The 18712-nt window shown below is 39.1% G+C and overlaps 1 protein-coding gene across 4 annotated transcripts in view; it reads right to left on the bottom strand.

Moving 5' to 3' along the window:
* PARN (poly(A)-specific ribonuclease) overlaps positions 1 to 18712 on the bottom strand; it is a 235949-nt gene that overhangs the window by 143863 nt on the left and 73374 nt on the right. For 3 of the 4 annotated variants that reach the window (XR_005213538.1, XM_037814216.1, XM_037814218.1), the window contains exons 19-21: positions 18541 to 18596; positions 17218 to 17304; positions 791 to 865 (exon numbers count right to left, since the gene is read on the bottom strand). Coding sequence is in view for 3 of the 4 variants with exons in the window: in XM_037814216.1 (XP_037670144.1) it covers positions 791 to 865; positions 17218 to 17304; positions 18541 to 18596 (218 nt within the window). In the remaining variant the exon portion in view is untranslated. The remainder of the gene's footprint in view (positions 1 to 790; positions 866 to 17217; positions 17305 to 18540; positions 18597 to 18712) is intronic. The other variant, XM_037814217.1, reaches the window with a different exon arrangement.

The following is an 18712-nucleotide window of genomic DNA, read 5'->3' on the forward strand; positions in this document are numbered from 1 at the left end:
TGAAGAATATTCAATAACTTATTTCAACCTAAGAAAATAAAATGTTTTATGGTAGTTCATATCAAAATTATCTAAGGTCCAACAAAGGATGTGGTGATGAATCTTTTTTTTTTTTTTTTAATTCAGTTTTATTGAAATACATTCACACACCATACATTCATCCATGGTATACAATCAACTGTCCACAGTATGATCACATAGTTATGCATTCATCACCACAATCTATCTCCAAATATTTTCCTTACATCAAAAAGATGATCCATCTTTTTACCACCTTATTTTTAAAAGAAAATAAAATATCTTTTAGTTTATTAGTTTGTAAAACAAGTATTTGATACAAGTTATGGAGCGAATAAATCACAAAAATTTATAAATAAATCAGAGAAATACAGAGGTGAAAAGGCCAACATAAATTATCACTCTTTGTTCTTCCCTATTCCCCTCAATCTGCTACTTCTAATTCTCAAAATAAAAGCTCAAACTTGGCTAATCTGCAACACATTTTAGAAAAATATAGTGGAAAAGGAACAGAATGGAGATAAGTGAAAAAATATATACTATGTAGTATATCTAGTGAGAATCAATAACACTTTTCATATTTTCTCATCTACAAATGATACTGTTCATTTCCTTTATTTTAGAAACAAGCTGAAGAAAAACCACAAATCCAGGCAGCCATACTTGTAGGATAAAGTGATCAGAACTACAGTTTTTAGATTTGGAGTACAATACACAAAATAAATGTCCAAAACTTTAGTTAATACACAAAATAAATGTCAAAAACACTTACCAATCTGTACTTGCTCAGGCTGGCTCAGGGAAACAAATGCTGACCTGTCATCAATCCAGGATATCTGAATGTTACCTGTAATAGTGAATCAAAAATAAACTTTGGGAGAGGCGGGGCAAGATGGCAGACTGGTGAGCTGTATGTTTTAGTTACTCCTCCAGGAAAGTAGGTAAAAAGCCAGGAACTGCGTGGACTGGACACCACAGAGCAATCTGCATTTGGGCATACTTCATACAACACTCATGAAAACGTGGAACTGCTGAGATCAGCGAAATCTGTAAGTTTTTGCGGCCAGGGGACCGGCGCCCCTCCCTGCCAGGCTCAGTCCCGGGGGAGGAGGGGCTGTCAGCTCCGGGAAGGAGAAGGGAGAATTGCAGTGGCTGCTCTTATCGGAAACTCATTCTACTGATTCAAACTCCAACCATAGATAGACTGAGGCCAGACACCAGAGACTCTGAGAGCAGCCAGCCCAGCAGAGAGGAGACGGGCATAGAAGGAAAACAACACGAGAAGCTCCAAAGTAAAAGCAGAGGATTTTTGGAGTTCTGGTGAACACAGAAAGGGGAAGGGCGGAGATCAGGCCTTGAGGCGCATATGCAAATCCCGAAGCAAGGCTGATCTCTCTGCCCTGTGCACCTTTCCTTAATGGCCCTGGTTGCTTTGTCTATTAGCATTTCAATAACCCATTAGATCTCTGAGGAGGGCCGGTTTTTTTTTTTTTTTTTTTTTTTTTTTTTTTTTTTTTTTTTAAATCCTTTTTCCTTTTTCTAAAACAATTACTCTAAGAAGCTCAATACAGAAAGCTTCAAAGAATTGAAATTTGGGCACGTCAAGTCAAGAGCAGAACTAAGAGAGCTCTGAGACAAAAGGCAATAATCCAGTGGCTGAGAAAATTCACTAAACAACACAACTTCCCAAGAAAAGGGGGGTGTCCGCTCACAGCCACCATCCTGGTGGACAGGAAACACTCCTGCCCATCGCCAGCCCCATAGCCCAGAGCTGCCCCAGACAACCCAGTGTGACGGAAGTGCTTCAAATAACAGGCACACACCACAAAACTGGGCGTGGACATTAGCCTTCCCTGCAACCTCAGCTGAATGTCCCAGAGCTGGGAAGGGGGAGCAGTGTGAATTAACAGATCCCCATTCAGCCATCATTTGAGCAGACTGGGAGCCTCCCAACACAGCCCAGCAGCCCAGAACTGCCCTGGGGGGACGGCACTCACCTGTGACATAGCACAGTCATCCCTCAACAGAGGACCCGGGGTGCACAGCCTGGAAGAGGGGCCCACTTGCAAGTCTCAGGAGCCATACGCCAATACCAAAGACTTGTGGGTCAGTGGCAGAGACAAACTGTGGCAGGACTGAACTGAAGGATTAGACTATTGCAGTAGCTTTAAAACTCTAGGATCATCAGGGAGATTTGATTGTTAGGGCCACCCCCCCTCCCCGACTGCCCAGAAACACGCCCCACATACAGGGCAGGCAACACCAATTACACACGCAAGCTTGGGACACCAATTGGGCCCCACAAGACTCACTCCCCCACTCACCAAAAAGGCTAAGCAGGGGAGATCTGGCTTGTGGAGAACAGGTGGCTCGTGGACGCCACCTGCTGGTTAGTTAGAGAAAGTGTACTCCACGAAGCTGTAGATCTGATAAATTAGAGATAAGGACTTCAACTGCTCTACAAACCCTAAAAGAACCCTATCAAGGTCAGCAAATGCCACGAGGCCAAAAACAACAGAAAATTATAAAGCATATGAAAAAACCAGACGATATGGATAACCCAAGCCCAAGCACCCAAATCAAAAGACCAGAAGAGACACACCTAGAGCAGCTACTCAAAGAACTAAAGATGAACAATGAGACCCTAGTACGGGATATGAAGGAAATCAAGAAGACCCTAGAAGAGCATAAAGAAGACATTGCAAGACTAAATAAAAAAATGGATGATCTTATGGAAATTAAAGAAACTGTTGACCAAATTAAAAAGATTCTGGACACTCATAGTACAAGACTAGAGGAAGTTGAACAACGAATCAGTGACCTGGAAGATGACAGCATGGAAAATGAAAGCATAAAAGAAAGAATGGGGAAAAAAATTGAAAAACTCGAAATGGACCTCAGGGATATGATAGATAATATGAAACGTCCGAATATAAGACTCATTGGTGTCCCAGAAGGGGAAGAAAAGGGTAAAGGTCTAGGAAGAGTATTCAAAGAAATTGTTGGGGAAAACTTCCCAAATCTTCTAAACAACATAAATACACAAATCATAAATGCTCAGCGAACTCCAAATAGAATAAATCCAAAAAAACCCACTCCGAGACATATACTGATCACACTGTCAAACATAGAAGAGAAGGAGCAAGTTCTGAAAGCAGCAAGAGAAAAGCAATTCACCACATACAAAGGAAACAGCATAAGACTAAGTAGTGACTACTCAGCAGCCACCATGGAGGCGAGAAGGCAGTGGCACGATATATTTAAAATTCTGAGAGAGAGGAATTTCCAGCCAAGAATACTTTATCCAGCAAAGCTCTCCTTCAAATTTGAGGGAGAGATTAAATTTTTCACAGACAAAGAAATGCTGAGAGAATTTGCTAACAAGAGACCTGCCCTACTGGAGATACTAAAGGGAGCCCTACAGACAGAGAAACAAAGACAGGACAGAGAGACTTGGAGAAAGGTTCAGTACTAAAGAGATTCGGTATGGGTACAATAAAGGATATTAATAGAGAGAAGGAAAAATATGGCAAACATAATCCAAAGGATAAGATGGCCGATTCAAGAAATGCCTTCACGGTTTTAACGCTGAATGTAAATGGATTAAACTCCCCAATTAAAAGATATAGATTCGCAGAATGGATCAAAAAAAATGAACCATCAATATGTTGCATACAAGAGACTCATCTTAGACACAGGGACACAAAGAAACTGAAAGTGAAAGGATGGAAAAAAATATTTCATGCAAGCTACAGCCAAAAGAAAGCAGGTGTAGCAATATTAATCTCAGATAAAATAGACTTCAAATGCAGGGATGTTTTGAGAGACAAAGAAGGCCACTACATACTAATAAAAGGGGCAATTCAGCAAGAAGAAATAACAATCGTAAAAGTCTATGCACCCAATCAAGGTGCCACAAAATACATGAGAGAAACATTGGCAAAACTAAAGGAAGCAATTGATGTTTCCACAATAATTGTGGGAGACTTCAACACATCACTCTCTCCTATAGATAGATCAACCAGACAGAAGACCAATAAGGAAATTGAAAACCTAAACAATCTGATAAATGAATTAGATTTAACAGACATCTACAGGACATTACATCCCAAATCACCAGGATACACATACTTTTCTAGTGCTCACGGAACTTTCTCCAGAATAGATCATATGCTGGGACATAAAACAAGCCTCAATAAATCTAAAAAGATTGAAATTATTCAAAGCACATTCTCTGACCACAATGGAATACAATTAGAAGTCAATAACCATCAGAGACTTAGAAAATTCACAAATACCTGGAGGTTAAACAACACACTCCTAAACAATCAGTGGGTTAAAGAAGAAATAGCAAGAGAAATTGCTAAATATATAGAGACGAATGAAAATGAGAACACAACATACCAAAACCTATGGGATGCAGCAAAAGCAGTGCTAAGGGGGAAATTTATAGCACTAAACGCATATATTAAAAAGGAAGAAACAGCCAAAATCAAAGAACTAATGGATCAACTGAAGAAGCTAGAAAATGAACAGCAAACCAATCCTAAACCAAGTACAAGAAAAGAAATAACAAGGATTAAAGCAGAAATAAATGACATAGAGAACAAAAAAACAATAGAAAGGATAAATATCACCAAAAGTTGGTTCTTTGAGAAGATCAACAAGATTGACAAGCCCCTAGCTAGACTGACAAAATCAAAAAGAGAGAAGACCCATATAAACAAAATAATGAATGAAAAAGGTGACATAACTGCAGATCCTGAAGAAATTAAAAAAATTATAAGAGGATATTATGAACAACTGTATGGCAACAAACTGGATAATGTAGAAGAAATGGACAATTTCCTGGAAACATATGAACAACCTAGACTGACCAGAGAAGAAACAGAAGACCTCAACCAACCCATCACAAGCAAAGAGATCCAATCAGTCATCAAAAATCTTCCCACAAATAAATGCCCAGGGCCAGATGGCTTCACAGGGGAATTCTACCAAACTTTCCAGAAAGAACTAACACCAATCTTACTCAAACTCTTTCAAAACATTGAAAAAAATGGAACACTACCTAACTCATTTTATGAAGCTAACATCAATCTAATACCAAAACCAGGCAAAGATGCTACAAAAAAGGAAAACTACCGGCCAATCTCCCTAATGAATATAGATGCAAAAATCCTCAACAAAATACTTGCAAATCGAATCCAAAGACACATTAAAAAAATCATACACCATGACCAAGTGGGGTTCATTCCAGGCATGCAAGGCTGGTTCAACATAAGAAAAACAATCAATGTATTACAACACATTAAAAACTCGAAAGGGAAAAATCAATTGATCATCTCAATAGATGCTGAAAAAGCATTTGACAAAATCCAACATCCCTTTTTGATAAAAACACTTCAAAAGGTAGGAATTGAAGGAAACTTCCTCAACATGATAAAGAGCATATATGAAAAACCCACAGCCAGCATAGTACTCAATGGTGAGAGACTGAAAGCCTTCCCTCTAAGATCAGGAACAAGACAAGGATGCCCGCTGTCACCACTGTTATTCAACATTGTGCTGGAAGTGCTAGCCAGGGCAATCCGGCAAGACAAAGAAATAAAAGGCATCCAAATTGGAAAAGAAGAAGTAAAACTGTCATTGTTTGCAGATGATATGATCTTATATCTAGAAAACCCTGAGAAATCAACGATACACCTACTAGAGCTAATAAACAAATTTAGCAAAGTAGCGGGATACAAGATTAATGCACATAAGTCAGTAATGTTTCTATACACTAGAAATGAACAAACGGAAGAGACACTCAAGAAAAAGATACCATTTTCAATAGCAACTAAAAAAATCAAGTACCTAGGAATAAACTTAACCAAAGATGTAAAAGACCTATACAAAGAAAACTACATAACTCTACTAAAAGAAATAGAAGGGGACCTTAAAAGATGGAAAAATATTCCATGTTCATGGATAGGAAGGCTAAATGTCATTAAGATGTCAATTCTACCCAAACTCATCTACAGATTCAATGCAATCCCAATCAAAATTCCAACAACCTACTTTGCAGACTTGGAAAAGCTAGTTATCAAATTTATTTGGAAAGGGAAGATGCCTCGAATTGCTAAAGACACTCTAAAAAAGAAAAACGAAGTGGGAGGACTTACACTCCCTGACTTTGAAGCTTATTATAAAGCCACAGTTGCCAAAACAGCATGGTACTGGCACAAAGATAGACATATCGATCAATGGAATCGAATTGAGAATTCAGAGATAGACCCTCAGATCTATGGCCGACTGATCTTTGATAAGGCCCCCAAAGTCACCGAACTGAGCCATAATGGTCTTTTCAACAAATGGGGCTGGGAGAGTTGGATATCCATATCCAAAAGAATGAAAGAGGACCCCTACCTCACCCCCTACACAAAAATTAACTCAAAATGGACCAAAGATCTCAATATAAAAGAAAGTACCATAAAACTCCTAGAAGATAATGTAGGAAAACATCTTCAAGACCTTGTATTAGGAGGCCACTTCCTAGACTTTACACCCAAAGCACAAGCAACAAAAGAGAAAATAGATAAATGGGAACTCCTCAAGCTTAGAAGTTTCTGCACCTCAAAGGAATTTCTCAAAAGGTAAAGAGGCAGCCAACTCAATGGGAAAAAATTTTTGGAAACCATGTATCTGACAAAAGACTGATATCTTGCATATACAAAGAAATCCTACAACTCAATGACAATAGTACAGACAGCCCAATTATAAAATGGGCAAAAGATATGAAAAGACAGTTCTCTGAAGAGGAAATACAAATGGCCAAGAAACACATGAAAAAATGTTCAGCTTCACTAGCTATTAGAGAGATGCAAATTAAGACCACAATGAGATACCATCTAACACCAGTTAGAATGGCTGCCATTAAACAAACAGGAAACTACAAATGCTGGAGGGGATGTGGAGAAATTGGAACTCTTATTCATTGTTGGTGGGACTGTATAATGGTTCAGCCACTCTGGAAGTCAGTCTGGCAGGTCCTTAGAAAACTAGATATAGAGCTACCATTCGATCCAGCGATTGCACTCCTCAGTATATACCCGGAAGATCGGAAAGCAGTGACACGAACAGATATCTGCACGCCAATGTTCATAGCAGCATTATTCACAATTGCCAACAGATGGAAACAACCCAAATGTCCTTCAACAGATGAGTGGATAAATAAAATGTGGTATATACACACGATGGAATACTACGCGGCAGTAAGAAGGAACGATCTGGTGAAACATGACAACATGGATGAACCTTGAAGACATAATGCTGAGCGACATAAGCCAGGCACAAAAAGAGAAATATTATATGCTACCACTAATGTGAACTTTGAAAAATGTAAAACAAATGGTTTATAATGTAGAATGTAGGGGAACTAGCAGTAGAGAGCAATTAAGGAAGGGGGAACAATAATCCAAGAAGAACAGATAAGCTATTTAACGTTCTGGGGATGCCCAGAAATGACTATGGTCTGTTAATTTCTGATGGATGTAGTAGGAACAAGTTCACTGAAATGTTGCTATATTAGGTAACTTTCTTGGGGTAAAGTAGGAACATGTTGGAAGTTAAGCAGTTATCTTAGGTTAGTTGTCTTTTTCTTACTCCCTTGCTATGGTCTCTTTGAAATGTTCTTTTATTGTATGTTTGTTTTCTTTTTAACTTTTTTTTTCATACAGGTGATTTGAAAAAAGAAGGGAAAGTTAAAAAAAAAAAGAAAAAAGACAAACAAGGGAAAAAAAAAAAAAAAAAAGATGTAGTGCCCCCTTGAGGAGCCTGTGGAGAATGCAGGGGTATTCGCCTACCCCACCTCCATGGTTGCTAACATGACCACAGACATAGGGGACTGGTGGTTTGATGGGTTGAGCCCTCTACCATAAGTTTTACCCTTGGGAAGACGGTTGCTGCAAAGGAGAGGCTAGGCCTCCCTGTATTTGTGCCTAAGAGTCTCCTCCTGAATGCCTCTTTGTTGCTCAGATGTGGCCCTCTCTCTCTGGCTAAGCCAACTTGAAAGGTGAAATCACTGCCCTCCCCCCTACGTGGGATCAGACACCCAGGGAAGTGAATCTCCCTGGCAACGTGGAATATGACTCCCGGGGAGGAATGTAGACCCGGCATCGTGGGATGGAGAACATCTTCTTGACCAAAAGGGGGATGTGAAAGGAAATGAAATAAGCTTCAGTGGCAGAGAGATTCCAAAACGAGCCGAGAGATCACTCTGGTGGGCACTCTTACGCACACTTTAGACAACCTTTTTTAGGTTCTAAAGAATTGGGGTAGCTGGTGGTGGATACCTGAAACTATTAAACTACAACCCAGAACCCATGAATCTCGAAGACAGTTGTATAAAAATGTAGCTTATGAGGGGTGACAGTGGGATTGGGAATGCCATAAGGACCAAACTCCACTTTGTCTAGTTTATGGATGGATGTGTAGAAAAGTAGGGGAAGGAAACAAACAGACAAAGGTACCCAGTGTTCTTTTTTTACTTCAATTGCTCTTTTTCACTCTAATTATTATTCTTGTTATCTTTGTGTGTGTGCTAATGAAGGTGTCAGGGATTGATTTAGGTGATGAATGTACAACTATGTAATGGTACTGTAAACAATCGAAAGTACAATTTGTTTTGTATGACTGCGTGGTATGTGAATATATCTCAATAAAATGATGATTAAAAAAAAAATAAAATAAAATAAACTTTGACCATTTAGACAGCCATCAGATTTTATTTGTATATTTGACACATTATCAAATAATAATATATTATTAAGACATGATAATATAGTGTAGGCTATAATTTAAAGAGACATGAGATGCTGGTTTAAAATTTAATCAGAATCTCAGTATTACAGACAGCTAGCCTACTAAAACTTATCTATCACAGCAGTTATTTAGCTTCAATCCAGCAATTTCACTTCTCAGCACATACCCAAAAGATCTGAAAGCAGTGACACGAACAGATATTTGCACACCGATGTTCATAGCAGCATTATTCACAATTGCCAAGAAATGGAAACAATGCAAATACCCTTCAACAGAGGAGTGGATAAACAAAATGTGGTATATACACACAATGGAATACTACGCAGCAGTAAGAAGGAACGAGGTCGTGAAATATATGACAACATGGGTGAACCTTGAAGACATAATGCTGAGTGAAATAAGCCAGGCACAAAAGGAGAGATATTGTATGTTACCACTACTGTGAACTCAATGAAAATGTAAATTAAATGTTTTATATTGTAGAACGTAGGGGACCTAGAGATAGACAGCAACTAGTGAAGAGGGAATAATAATCTAATAAGAACAGATAAGCTATTGAGGGTAATCTCAATGTTATGGGAATGCTCAGGAATGATTATAATTTGCAAATCTTCTTGGGTATGATAGAAACATGTTGGAAGCAATGCAGTTATTTTAGGTTATTTGTTCTTCTTAATCCTTTGCTTTCTTTTGTTTGAAACGTGTTTTTTTATTTTTTGTTTGTTGTTAATTTTTCAATAAATAAAGCTAAAAAATTAAAAAAAAATTTTAAGAGATGATATAAACCAGGGGAAAAAAGGTATTACGTAATTTTTTTAAAAATCAAAAGAAAAAGCCTTTCAAATTAAATCCTGGGGCATTTCATCATTCAGCTCAATCTTATATCAGGGTGGGAGGCTTTTTTCTATCAAGGTCACTAACAAAAAATCAGAGGCCACATAAGTTCAAAACAACTACATTTCTTTTTAAGAAACACAAACTTTTAAAATTAAGAATGGTGAACATGAAACAAATAAAAAATTTACCAATTAAAAAAAATTCAATTCTGATATCAGAGCCAGGTAAAGGAAACAGGTGGCAAAAAGGACAAGGAAAAGAAGCCAGACAGAGAAGACCATGGCAGACTAATACAGAAAAGAAAAACAGAGGGGCAAAAGGCAGTATAGTGAAACAAAATGATATTCACATATGAAGGGACAAATACTCAATAAAGGATAAATGCAAACAGAATAGAATGGAGAGGACCACTGAGGAGGAGGAGGTGGTGGGAGGGGAGAGGAAGGACTAGAGGAGTGGAAAGTTAAGAGAAAAGAAGAGGGGAAAGCAGAGACCTAATTATCCTGTTAAAACTCTCGAAAAAAACACAGAGGACTGAGTTTAAATAATGAGTAAATGTCACCAAATTTAACACTGAAAAATGTTTTAATTCCTACTAAAATTTTTAAAGGCTAAAAATTCTTGGAAACAGCTTTATTTCGCCATCAAAGGAAAAACTCTAACTTCCTGTGGACAATAAGTTGTCATACTGACTTTTCCAGTTAAGAGATGTAACTAGGTTACCTCTCCAGCCTGTGTGTGTGTGTTGTTTTTTGGATAAATAATAATAGCTAACATTTACTGTGTAGTTAGTGTATGCCACTGTTCTAAATGCCTTCCAAGGACCAGCTAATGTAATCTTCATGACATGCCTATGAAATAGGTATTATTAACTCCAATGAGGAAACAAAGATACAGAGAAGTTACTAGCCAAGGTCCAATAGCTAATTTTTTTTTTAATTAAACTGAAAAAACTTCTCCTTTGAACGTTTTGCTTAACTTAGACAACTGAAGTTTGAAGAGATAAGAAGCTTACGAATACAAGATAAGAAAAACAACTCTTTCAAAAGAAGTGAGCCTTGAAATTCAACTGCATCTCTATATGTGTAGCTTAAATTAAACTAGGAATTCAGAAGTCATCTGGACTATCTGCAAACAGGATAGCTTCACAGAAATATAACTACTGCCTTCACTTATTTTTCTAAAAATTACATGTGCAAAATTTTCAGTTATGAAAGCTAATGCATGCTTATTTTAGAAAATACGGGAAAGCAAAAAGAGGAAGAAAAACAAATCTTATCCAAAACATTCAGTTGACAGTTTAATTCTTAAATAATTTTTAAAAATGGTATTAGTTATACAGAAATCCTACTTTGTACCTGCTTTGTACGCTAGATGTCAAAAGACACAATTATTTTACCATTTTTTAATAAATAAACTTCAAATATTTTTAAAACAGCTAAATACTAGTCCACTGAAAGCATCTGTAACAATTTACTAAACATCCCTATTACTGAATATTTAAGTTTTTGCTGCCTTCAACTTTATGCAAGAATCTCCAGAGAGAATTTCAATTATTAAAATAAAGAAGAACTGCTGCTGTCTTAGACTCAGAATGGTCTTTATAAAGCCTAATTGGAAGACTATCCAATTTAACCCAATCGCCTGGTCTGATAAAAAAGGAAGAGAATAATTGCTCCACCTCACATGTATCACACACCTTGGACTGCTCAAACATCTGTGTTTGGTCTGCTTTGATTATCCAATGGAAAGCAGAGACCATCTGCCCTTGTAACAAAAACATTTTCTCTGAAATTAACCTTCAAAATTATTTATATTCAGCCCAGACTTATTTCCCCTGGCCATTAGTAAGAGCAGTCATAGGAACAGTATCTTGCTTTCCCTGGGTTAACAGTACCCTATTGTGACGTGCTATTAAAAATTTCTCGGGGAGCACCTAAGATGGCGGCTAGGTGAGACAGGGCAAGAAAACACCTCCGTGAAAAACACTAGATAAAAGCCAGAAAGTGACCCAGAACACCAGCTCCAGCTATGCACCAGCCGGACAAGGTCTGCTAAATCTACAGGGACCATGCATTTGGTGAAACCGGGAGTCTGCATTCCAAAACTAGTGAGAGAGCCAGCTGAAAGTCCCATGGCCGCGCTGCAGTGTGGGGAAACCATGGGTTGGCATTTGGAGATGGACTAGTTCTTTCGTAAAGAAAAAAAAAAAAAAACAACCCAGCAGCGGCTATGGTTACGACAGTGAGAACCACGCAGTGAAGCATGGCAAGAGCAGGCTGGGCCAACGTCTCAGTGTCTGGCATGGAGGATAGCCCACTGCTGACTGCCCTGGGGCCAGAGGGGTAGAAGGGAGCCAAAAGGATAAAAACAACCGCGCCCCTTGCAGCCATCTCCCCGGCGGGCTGGAGACGCTCCTGCCCGGCCAGAGCTATAGCCCAGAGCCCGGCCAAGGGTCCCAGTGTGACACGGAGTACTTCCTGCAGCACCGTGCACATACCACAATATTGGCTGTGGACAGTGGCCTTTAGTGCACCCACAGCTAATTGTCATGGAGCTGGGAGGGCGGAGCTGTGCAAAAAGGGGGAAATTAACACGTCCCATTCAACCATCCTCACAGCAGGCCGGGAACGCCCCTGCAAGGCCCGGTGGCCCAGGGCTTCCCTGGAGGGCCAGCGCACACTTGTGACATGTCACAACCTTCCCTCAGCAGAGGTCCTCGAAGAGCACAGCTGAGAAGGGGGACCGCTTGGAAATCCCAGGGACCCTACACCAATACCAAGGACTTGTGGGTCAATGGCAGAGACAATCCATGGCAAGACTGAAATGAAAGCTTAGACTCTTGCAACAGCCTTAAATCTCCAGGAACACCTGGGAGATTTGACTATTAAAGCTGCCCTGCCTCCCTAACCACCCAGACACACGCCCCACGTTCAGGGCAGACAGCACCAACAACCCACCCAAACTTAGTGCACCAATTGAACGCCATAAGAATCAGATCCCAACACACCACAAAGACAAAGTCGGTAGAACTGACTTGAGGGGAACAGGTGACTCACAGATGCCATCTGCTGGTTAGTTAGAGAAAGTGTACGCCACCAAGCTGTAGATCTGAAAAATTAGAGATCGGTATTTTTTAAATCCTGAAAGAACCCTATCAAGTAAAGCAAATGCCAAGAGGCCAAAAACAACAGAAAATCTTAAAGCTTATGATAAAACCAGATGATATGGAGAACCCAAACCTAAACATCCAAATCAAAAGATCAGAAGACACACAGTACTTGGCACAATTAATCAAAGAACTACAGACAAACAATGAGAGCATGGCACAGGATATCAAGGACATAAAGAAGACCACAGAAGAGCATAAAGAAGAAATTGCAGACGGAGGCAGGGCAAGATGGTGGACTGGTGCGCTGTATGTTTTAGTTACTCCTCCAGGAAAGTAGGTAGAAAGCCAGGAACTGCGTGGACTGGACACCACAGAGTAATCTGACTTTGGGCATACTTCATACAATACTCATGAAAACGTGGAACTGCTGAGATCAGCGAAATCTATAAGTTTTCGTGGACAGGGGACCCGCACCCCTCCCTGCCAGGCTCAGTCCCGTGGGAGGAGGGGCTGTCAGCTCCGGGAAGGAGAAGGGAGAACTGCAGTGGCAGCCCTTATCGGAAACTCATTCTACTGATCCAAACTCCAACCATACATAGACTGAGACCAGACAACAGAGAATCTGAGAGCAGCCAGCCCAGCAGAGAGGAGACAGGCATAGAAAAAAACAGCACAAAAAACTCCAAAATAAAAGCGGAGGATTTTTGGAGTTCTGGTGAACATAGAAAGGGGAAGGGCAGAGCTCAGGCCCTGAGGCTCATATGCAAGTCCCAAAGAAAAGCTGATCTCTCTGCCCTGTGGACCTTTCCTTAATGGCCCTAATTGCTTTGTCTCTTAGCATTTCAATAACCCATTACATCTCTGAGGAGGGCCCCTTTTTTTTTTTTTAATCCTTTTTTCTTTTTCTAAAACAATTACTGTAAGAAGCCCAATACAGAAAGCTTCAAAGACTTGCAATTTGGGCAGGTCAAGACAAGAGCAGAACTAAGAGAGCTCTGAGACAAAAGGCAATAATCCAGTGGCTGAGAAAATTCACTAAACACCACAACTTCCCAAGAAAAGGGGGGTGTCTGCTCACACTCGTCATCCTGGTGGACAGGAAATACTCCTGGCCATCGCCAGCCCCATAGCCCAGAGCTGCCCCACACAACCCAGTGTGATGGAAGTGCTTCAAATAACAGGCACACACCACAAAACTGGGCGTGGACATTAGCCTTCCCTGCAACCTCAGCTGATTGTCCCAGAGTTGGGAAGGTGGAGCAGTGTGAATTAACAAAGCCCCATTCAGCCATCATTTCAGCAGACTGGGAGCCTCCCTACACAGCCCAGCAGCCGAGAACCGCCCTGGGGGGACAGCACTCACCTGTGACATAGCACAGTCATCCCTCAACGGAGGACCAGGGGGTGCACAGCCTGGAAGAGGGACGAACTCGCAAGTCTCAGGAGCCATATGCCAATACCAAGGACTTGTGGGTCAGTGGCAGAGACAAACTGTGGCAGGACTGAACTGAAGGATTAGACTATTGCAGCAGCTTTAAAACTCCAGGATCACCAGGGAGATTTGATTGTTAGAGCCACCCCCCCTCCCTGACTGCCTAGAAACACTCTCCATATAAAGGGTGGGCAACACCAACTACACATGCAAGCTTGGTACACCAATTGGACCCCACAAGACTCTCCCCCCCACTCACCACAAAGGCAAAGCAGAGGAGAACTGGCTTGTGGACAACAGGTGGCTCGTGGAAGCCACCTGCTGGTTAGTTAGAGAAAGTGTACTCCATGAAGCTGTAGATCTGATAAATTAGAGATAAGGACTTCAATTGGTCTACACATTCTAAAAGAACCCTATCAAGTTCTGCAAATGCCAAGAGGCCAAAAACAACAGAAAATTATAAAGCATATGAAAAAACGAAACGATACGGATAACCCAAGGCCAAGCACCCAAATCAAAAGACCAGAAGAGACACAGCACCTAGAGCAGCTACTCAAAGAACTAAAGATGAACAATGAGACCACAGTACGGGATACAAAGGAGATCAAGAAGACCCTAGAAGAGCATAAAGAAGACATTGCAAGACCAAATAAAAAAAATCGATGATCTTATGGAAATTAAAGAAACTGTTGACCAAATTAAAAAGATTCTGGACACTCATAGTACAAGACTAGAGGAAGTTGAACAACGAATCAGTGACCTGGAAGATGACAGCATGGAAAATGAAAGCATAAAAGAAAGAATGGGGAAAAAAATTGAAAAAATCGAAACGGACCTCAGGGATATGATAGATAATATAAAATGTCCGAATATAGGACTCATTGGTGTTTCAGAAGGGGAAGAAAAGGGTAAAGGTCTAGGAAGAGTATTCAAAGAAATTGTTGGGGAAAACTTCCCAAATCTTCTAAACAACATAAATACACAAATCATAAATTCTCAGCGAACTCCAAATAGAATAAATCCAAATAAACCCACTCCGAGACATATTCTGATCCCACTGTCAAACACGGAAGAGAAGGAGCAAGTTCTGAAAGCAGCAAGAGAAAAGCAATTCACCACATAACAAAGGAAACAGCATAAGACTAAGTAGTGACTACTCAGCAGCCACCATGGAGGCAAGAAGGCAGTGGCACGATATATTTAAAATTCTGAGTGAGAAAAATTTCCAACCAAGAATACTTTATCCAGCAAAGCTCTCCTTCAAATTTGAGGGAGAGCTTACATTTTTCACAGACAAACAAATGCTGAGAGAATTTGCTAACAAGAGACCTGCCCTACTGGAGATACTAAAGGGAGCCCTACCGACAGAGAAACAAAGAAAGGAGAGAGAGATATGGAGAAATTTAACAGACAAATATAGAACATTACTTCCCAAATCACCAGGACACACATTCTTCTCTAGTGATCGCGGATCTTTCTCCAGAATAGACCATATGCTGGGACATAAAACAAACCTCAACAAATTAAAAAATAAAATTGAATTTATTCAAAACACATTCTCTGACCACAATGGAATACAAATAGAAGTCAATAACCATCAAAGACTTAGAAAATTCACAAACAACTGGAGGGTAAAAATGAGGGGGCGATGAAAATATTCCCGGATAATCAAAAGCTGAGGGACTTCATCACCAGTAGATCGGTCCTATGAGAAATGCTAAAGGGAATTGAGCAGGCTGAAAGGAAGGGACACTGAACAATTGACTGAAACCACATGAACAAACAAAGATTTCCAGTAAAGATCACATGGTAAATGTAAATACCAATACTACTGTATTTTTTATTTTTATCTCCACTATTACCTTCCTACAGGATCTAAAATACATAAACTGTAATGACAAATCAGTAGTTTTGGACTCAATGTAAAATACGTAATTTTTGACAAGAACTATATAAAGGTGGGGGAATGGAGGAGTATAGGAACATAGTTTACATGTACTATAGAAGTTAAGTTGGTATCAAAGGAAAACAAGATTGTTATAGATTTAAGAGGTTAAATTTAAGCCCCACAATAAACACAAAGAAAGTATCAGAGAATATGACCACAGAGATAAAAAGTAGAGTATGGGTTATGAGAAGTGGGGGAAGGGGCAATGGGGAGTTAAGAAATGAGTGTAGGGTTTCTGTTTGGGGTGAAGGGAAATTTCTAGTAAGATGGTGGGAAGGTGATAGCATTACAACATTCTAAATATGATTAATCCCACTAATGGAATGCAAGGGAGGGGTTGGAATGGGAAGATTTAGGCTGTATATATGTTCCCACAATTGAAAAAAAAAAAAAAAGAAAAAGAAAAAGACAGTCTAAATAGATAATGACAATTAAATGCCAAGGATAATCCTGGATGGGATCTGAGGATGGAGGAGAGGAGGCTCAAAGGGACACAGTTGAGATATAAGAAAAAAAAAAAGGAAATACAGAATGTAAACTTTGTATCAGTGTTGAATTTCTTGAACTTCTTAGCTGAGCTTAATGGGATTGCATAAAAGAATGTTCTTGTTCATGGGAATTGTAGATGTCAATTATATTGGTTGTTCAAGGATATGTGCAGCTTACTCTCATATGTTCAGAAGACAGAGCAATAGATGATGGATGATAGATAGGGAGGGAGGGAAGGAAAAGAAATGGTGATGTGACAGGATGTTAAAGTTGGTGGACTGAGGTATCGGGGGAGGGGGTCAGGGTATGCTGGAGTTCTGTGTATGGGTTTTGTACTGTTTTTGCAACTGTTCCTGTAAGTTTGAATTTATTTCAAAATAAAATTAAAAAAAAAAATTTCTCACATCATATTAGCACAAAGATAGCACCATACCAAAAAAAAAAAAAAAAAGACTGATTAAAACCTTGCATAGTAACATTCTTTTATGCCCAAGCCAAAACTGTCTATATACCTCAGATCACCCACGCCAAAAGAATAGCAAAACCCTATGAGTACAACTGTAATTGTGATTTGCTTACCAAAGGCACTGAAAAGCTGGTAAAGGTCGCTGGTTTTCCATTCTTTGGGGAATGTCACATGGAGAACATGATCTCGTTTAGGTTGTACTACAAGAAAAATTTTTGATGAAATGTTTATAGCTGAAAAGCCATCAAGTACATCAGTGTTTCTTTGATGAAACTAAGCCCAGGCTAACTTGGACAACTATTCTGAAGACCTCACGATCAGCAAACAACTCCTAAAAGTATTCTTAGGATCAGCAGGACTCTGCCATTGTAGCCTAGCTTCAGATTCTGCTACTTAGAATCCACAATTAATTTGAGCCCTAAGAATTCTTTGCAGAAACATTTCTTTCCATAAAGTTCCTATGTAATTTTTTAAAGGAAAAAAAAAAAAAGGCTTCTTTGTTCTAGAAGTTTCACCAAAGCTTTAACTTTCCCCATTTAATTCCGCTGTTTACATGTTTATTTAAAACAAAAACAATGTACTGTCCAAAGTAAAAGGATTAATTTTGCTTAAATAGAGGCAATCCTTGGAGTTATAATCTTGTGTACTAATCCTGGACTCACCACTTTTAACTGTGCAACTCTGAGCAAGAGATCTAACCACTCCTAGAGCCCATTCCCTTGGCTATAAATTGGAATGACAACATTTAGCTTCAACAATTGTGAGAATGAGAGCTTAAAATATAACCTAATAGGGAGTATAACACAGTATGCCTTCAAACTATCATTGTAATGACTATTATCATCAAGTACAGGTCATTTCTATATACCTAGGGCATGTATTAACAAATAAACCAAAACTGGAAAAAAAGAATGGGGTGAAGTGGGTAGAGGAAAGCAGAAGAAAATAAGAAGCAACCACCTCCCAAATAGATGGCCTTCTAAGGATTTTAATGGAAAAAAAAAAAAAATCAACCTAAGCAACTTGATTATGTAACTATATAATTAAACAGATAATTAGAATTGTATAACCATATAATTATTCAGATAATTAAAAAACAGAAAATGTACCAAGTTACTGTGTCTTAAAATCAACCATAAATACTTAGAGGAAAAGATGCCATTAGAGTTCTGAATGAAAATGAAATAATAAAGAGAAGATAGATGTATATATTTTTAAAGTTCAATTCATGCATAAACTGGAAAACACAAGTAGAGAGATGAGTGAATCAAGGCCCAAGGTCTCCATTAACTCAAGCATACTATCCATATCAACCACAAAAGCACTATTCACTTTAAGTGAATAGAGCTCTTCCTCAAGTAATACTTTTCCAGTTATCTCTTCCAGACCATACACTTAAATGTGCAAATGTAAGAAAAAAATTAAAATGTACTTACAGTCTGGTCCTTCCAAATTTAGATAGGGGATATCCATGACCCTCATAAGAAATAACCTATTAAAAAAGAAGAAAAATAGGCAATGGGACTAATTTAAGAAAAAAAAAAAGATACCGGAATCTATTAAATTTTTTAGTAGACTTTCCTTGATTATATTATATTATACTATTTC

The sequence above is a fragment of the Choloepus didactylus genome, chromosome 21 (genome assembly GCF_015220235.1).
Source record: "Choloepus didactylus isolate mChoDid1 chromosome 21, mChoDid1.pri, whole genome shotgun sequence".
Lineage (NCBI taxonomy): Eukaryota > Metazoa > Chordata > Mammalia > Pilosa > Megalonychidae > Choloepus > Choloepus didactylus.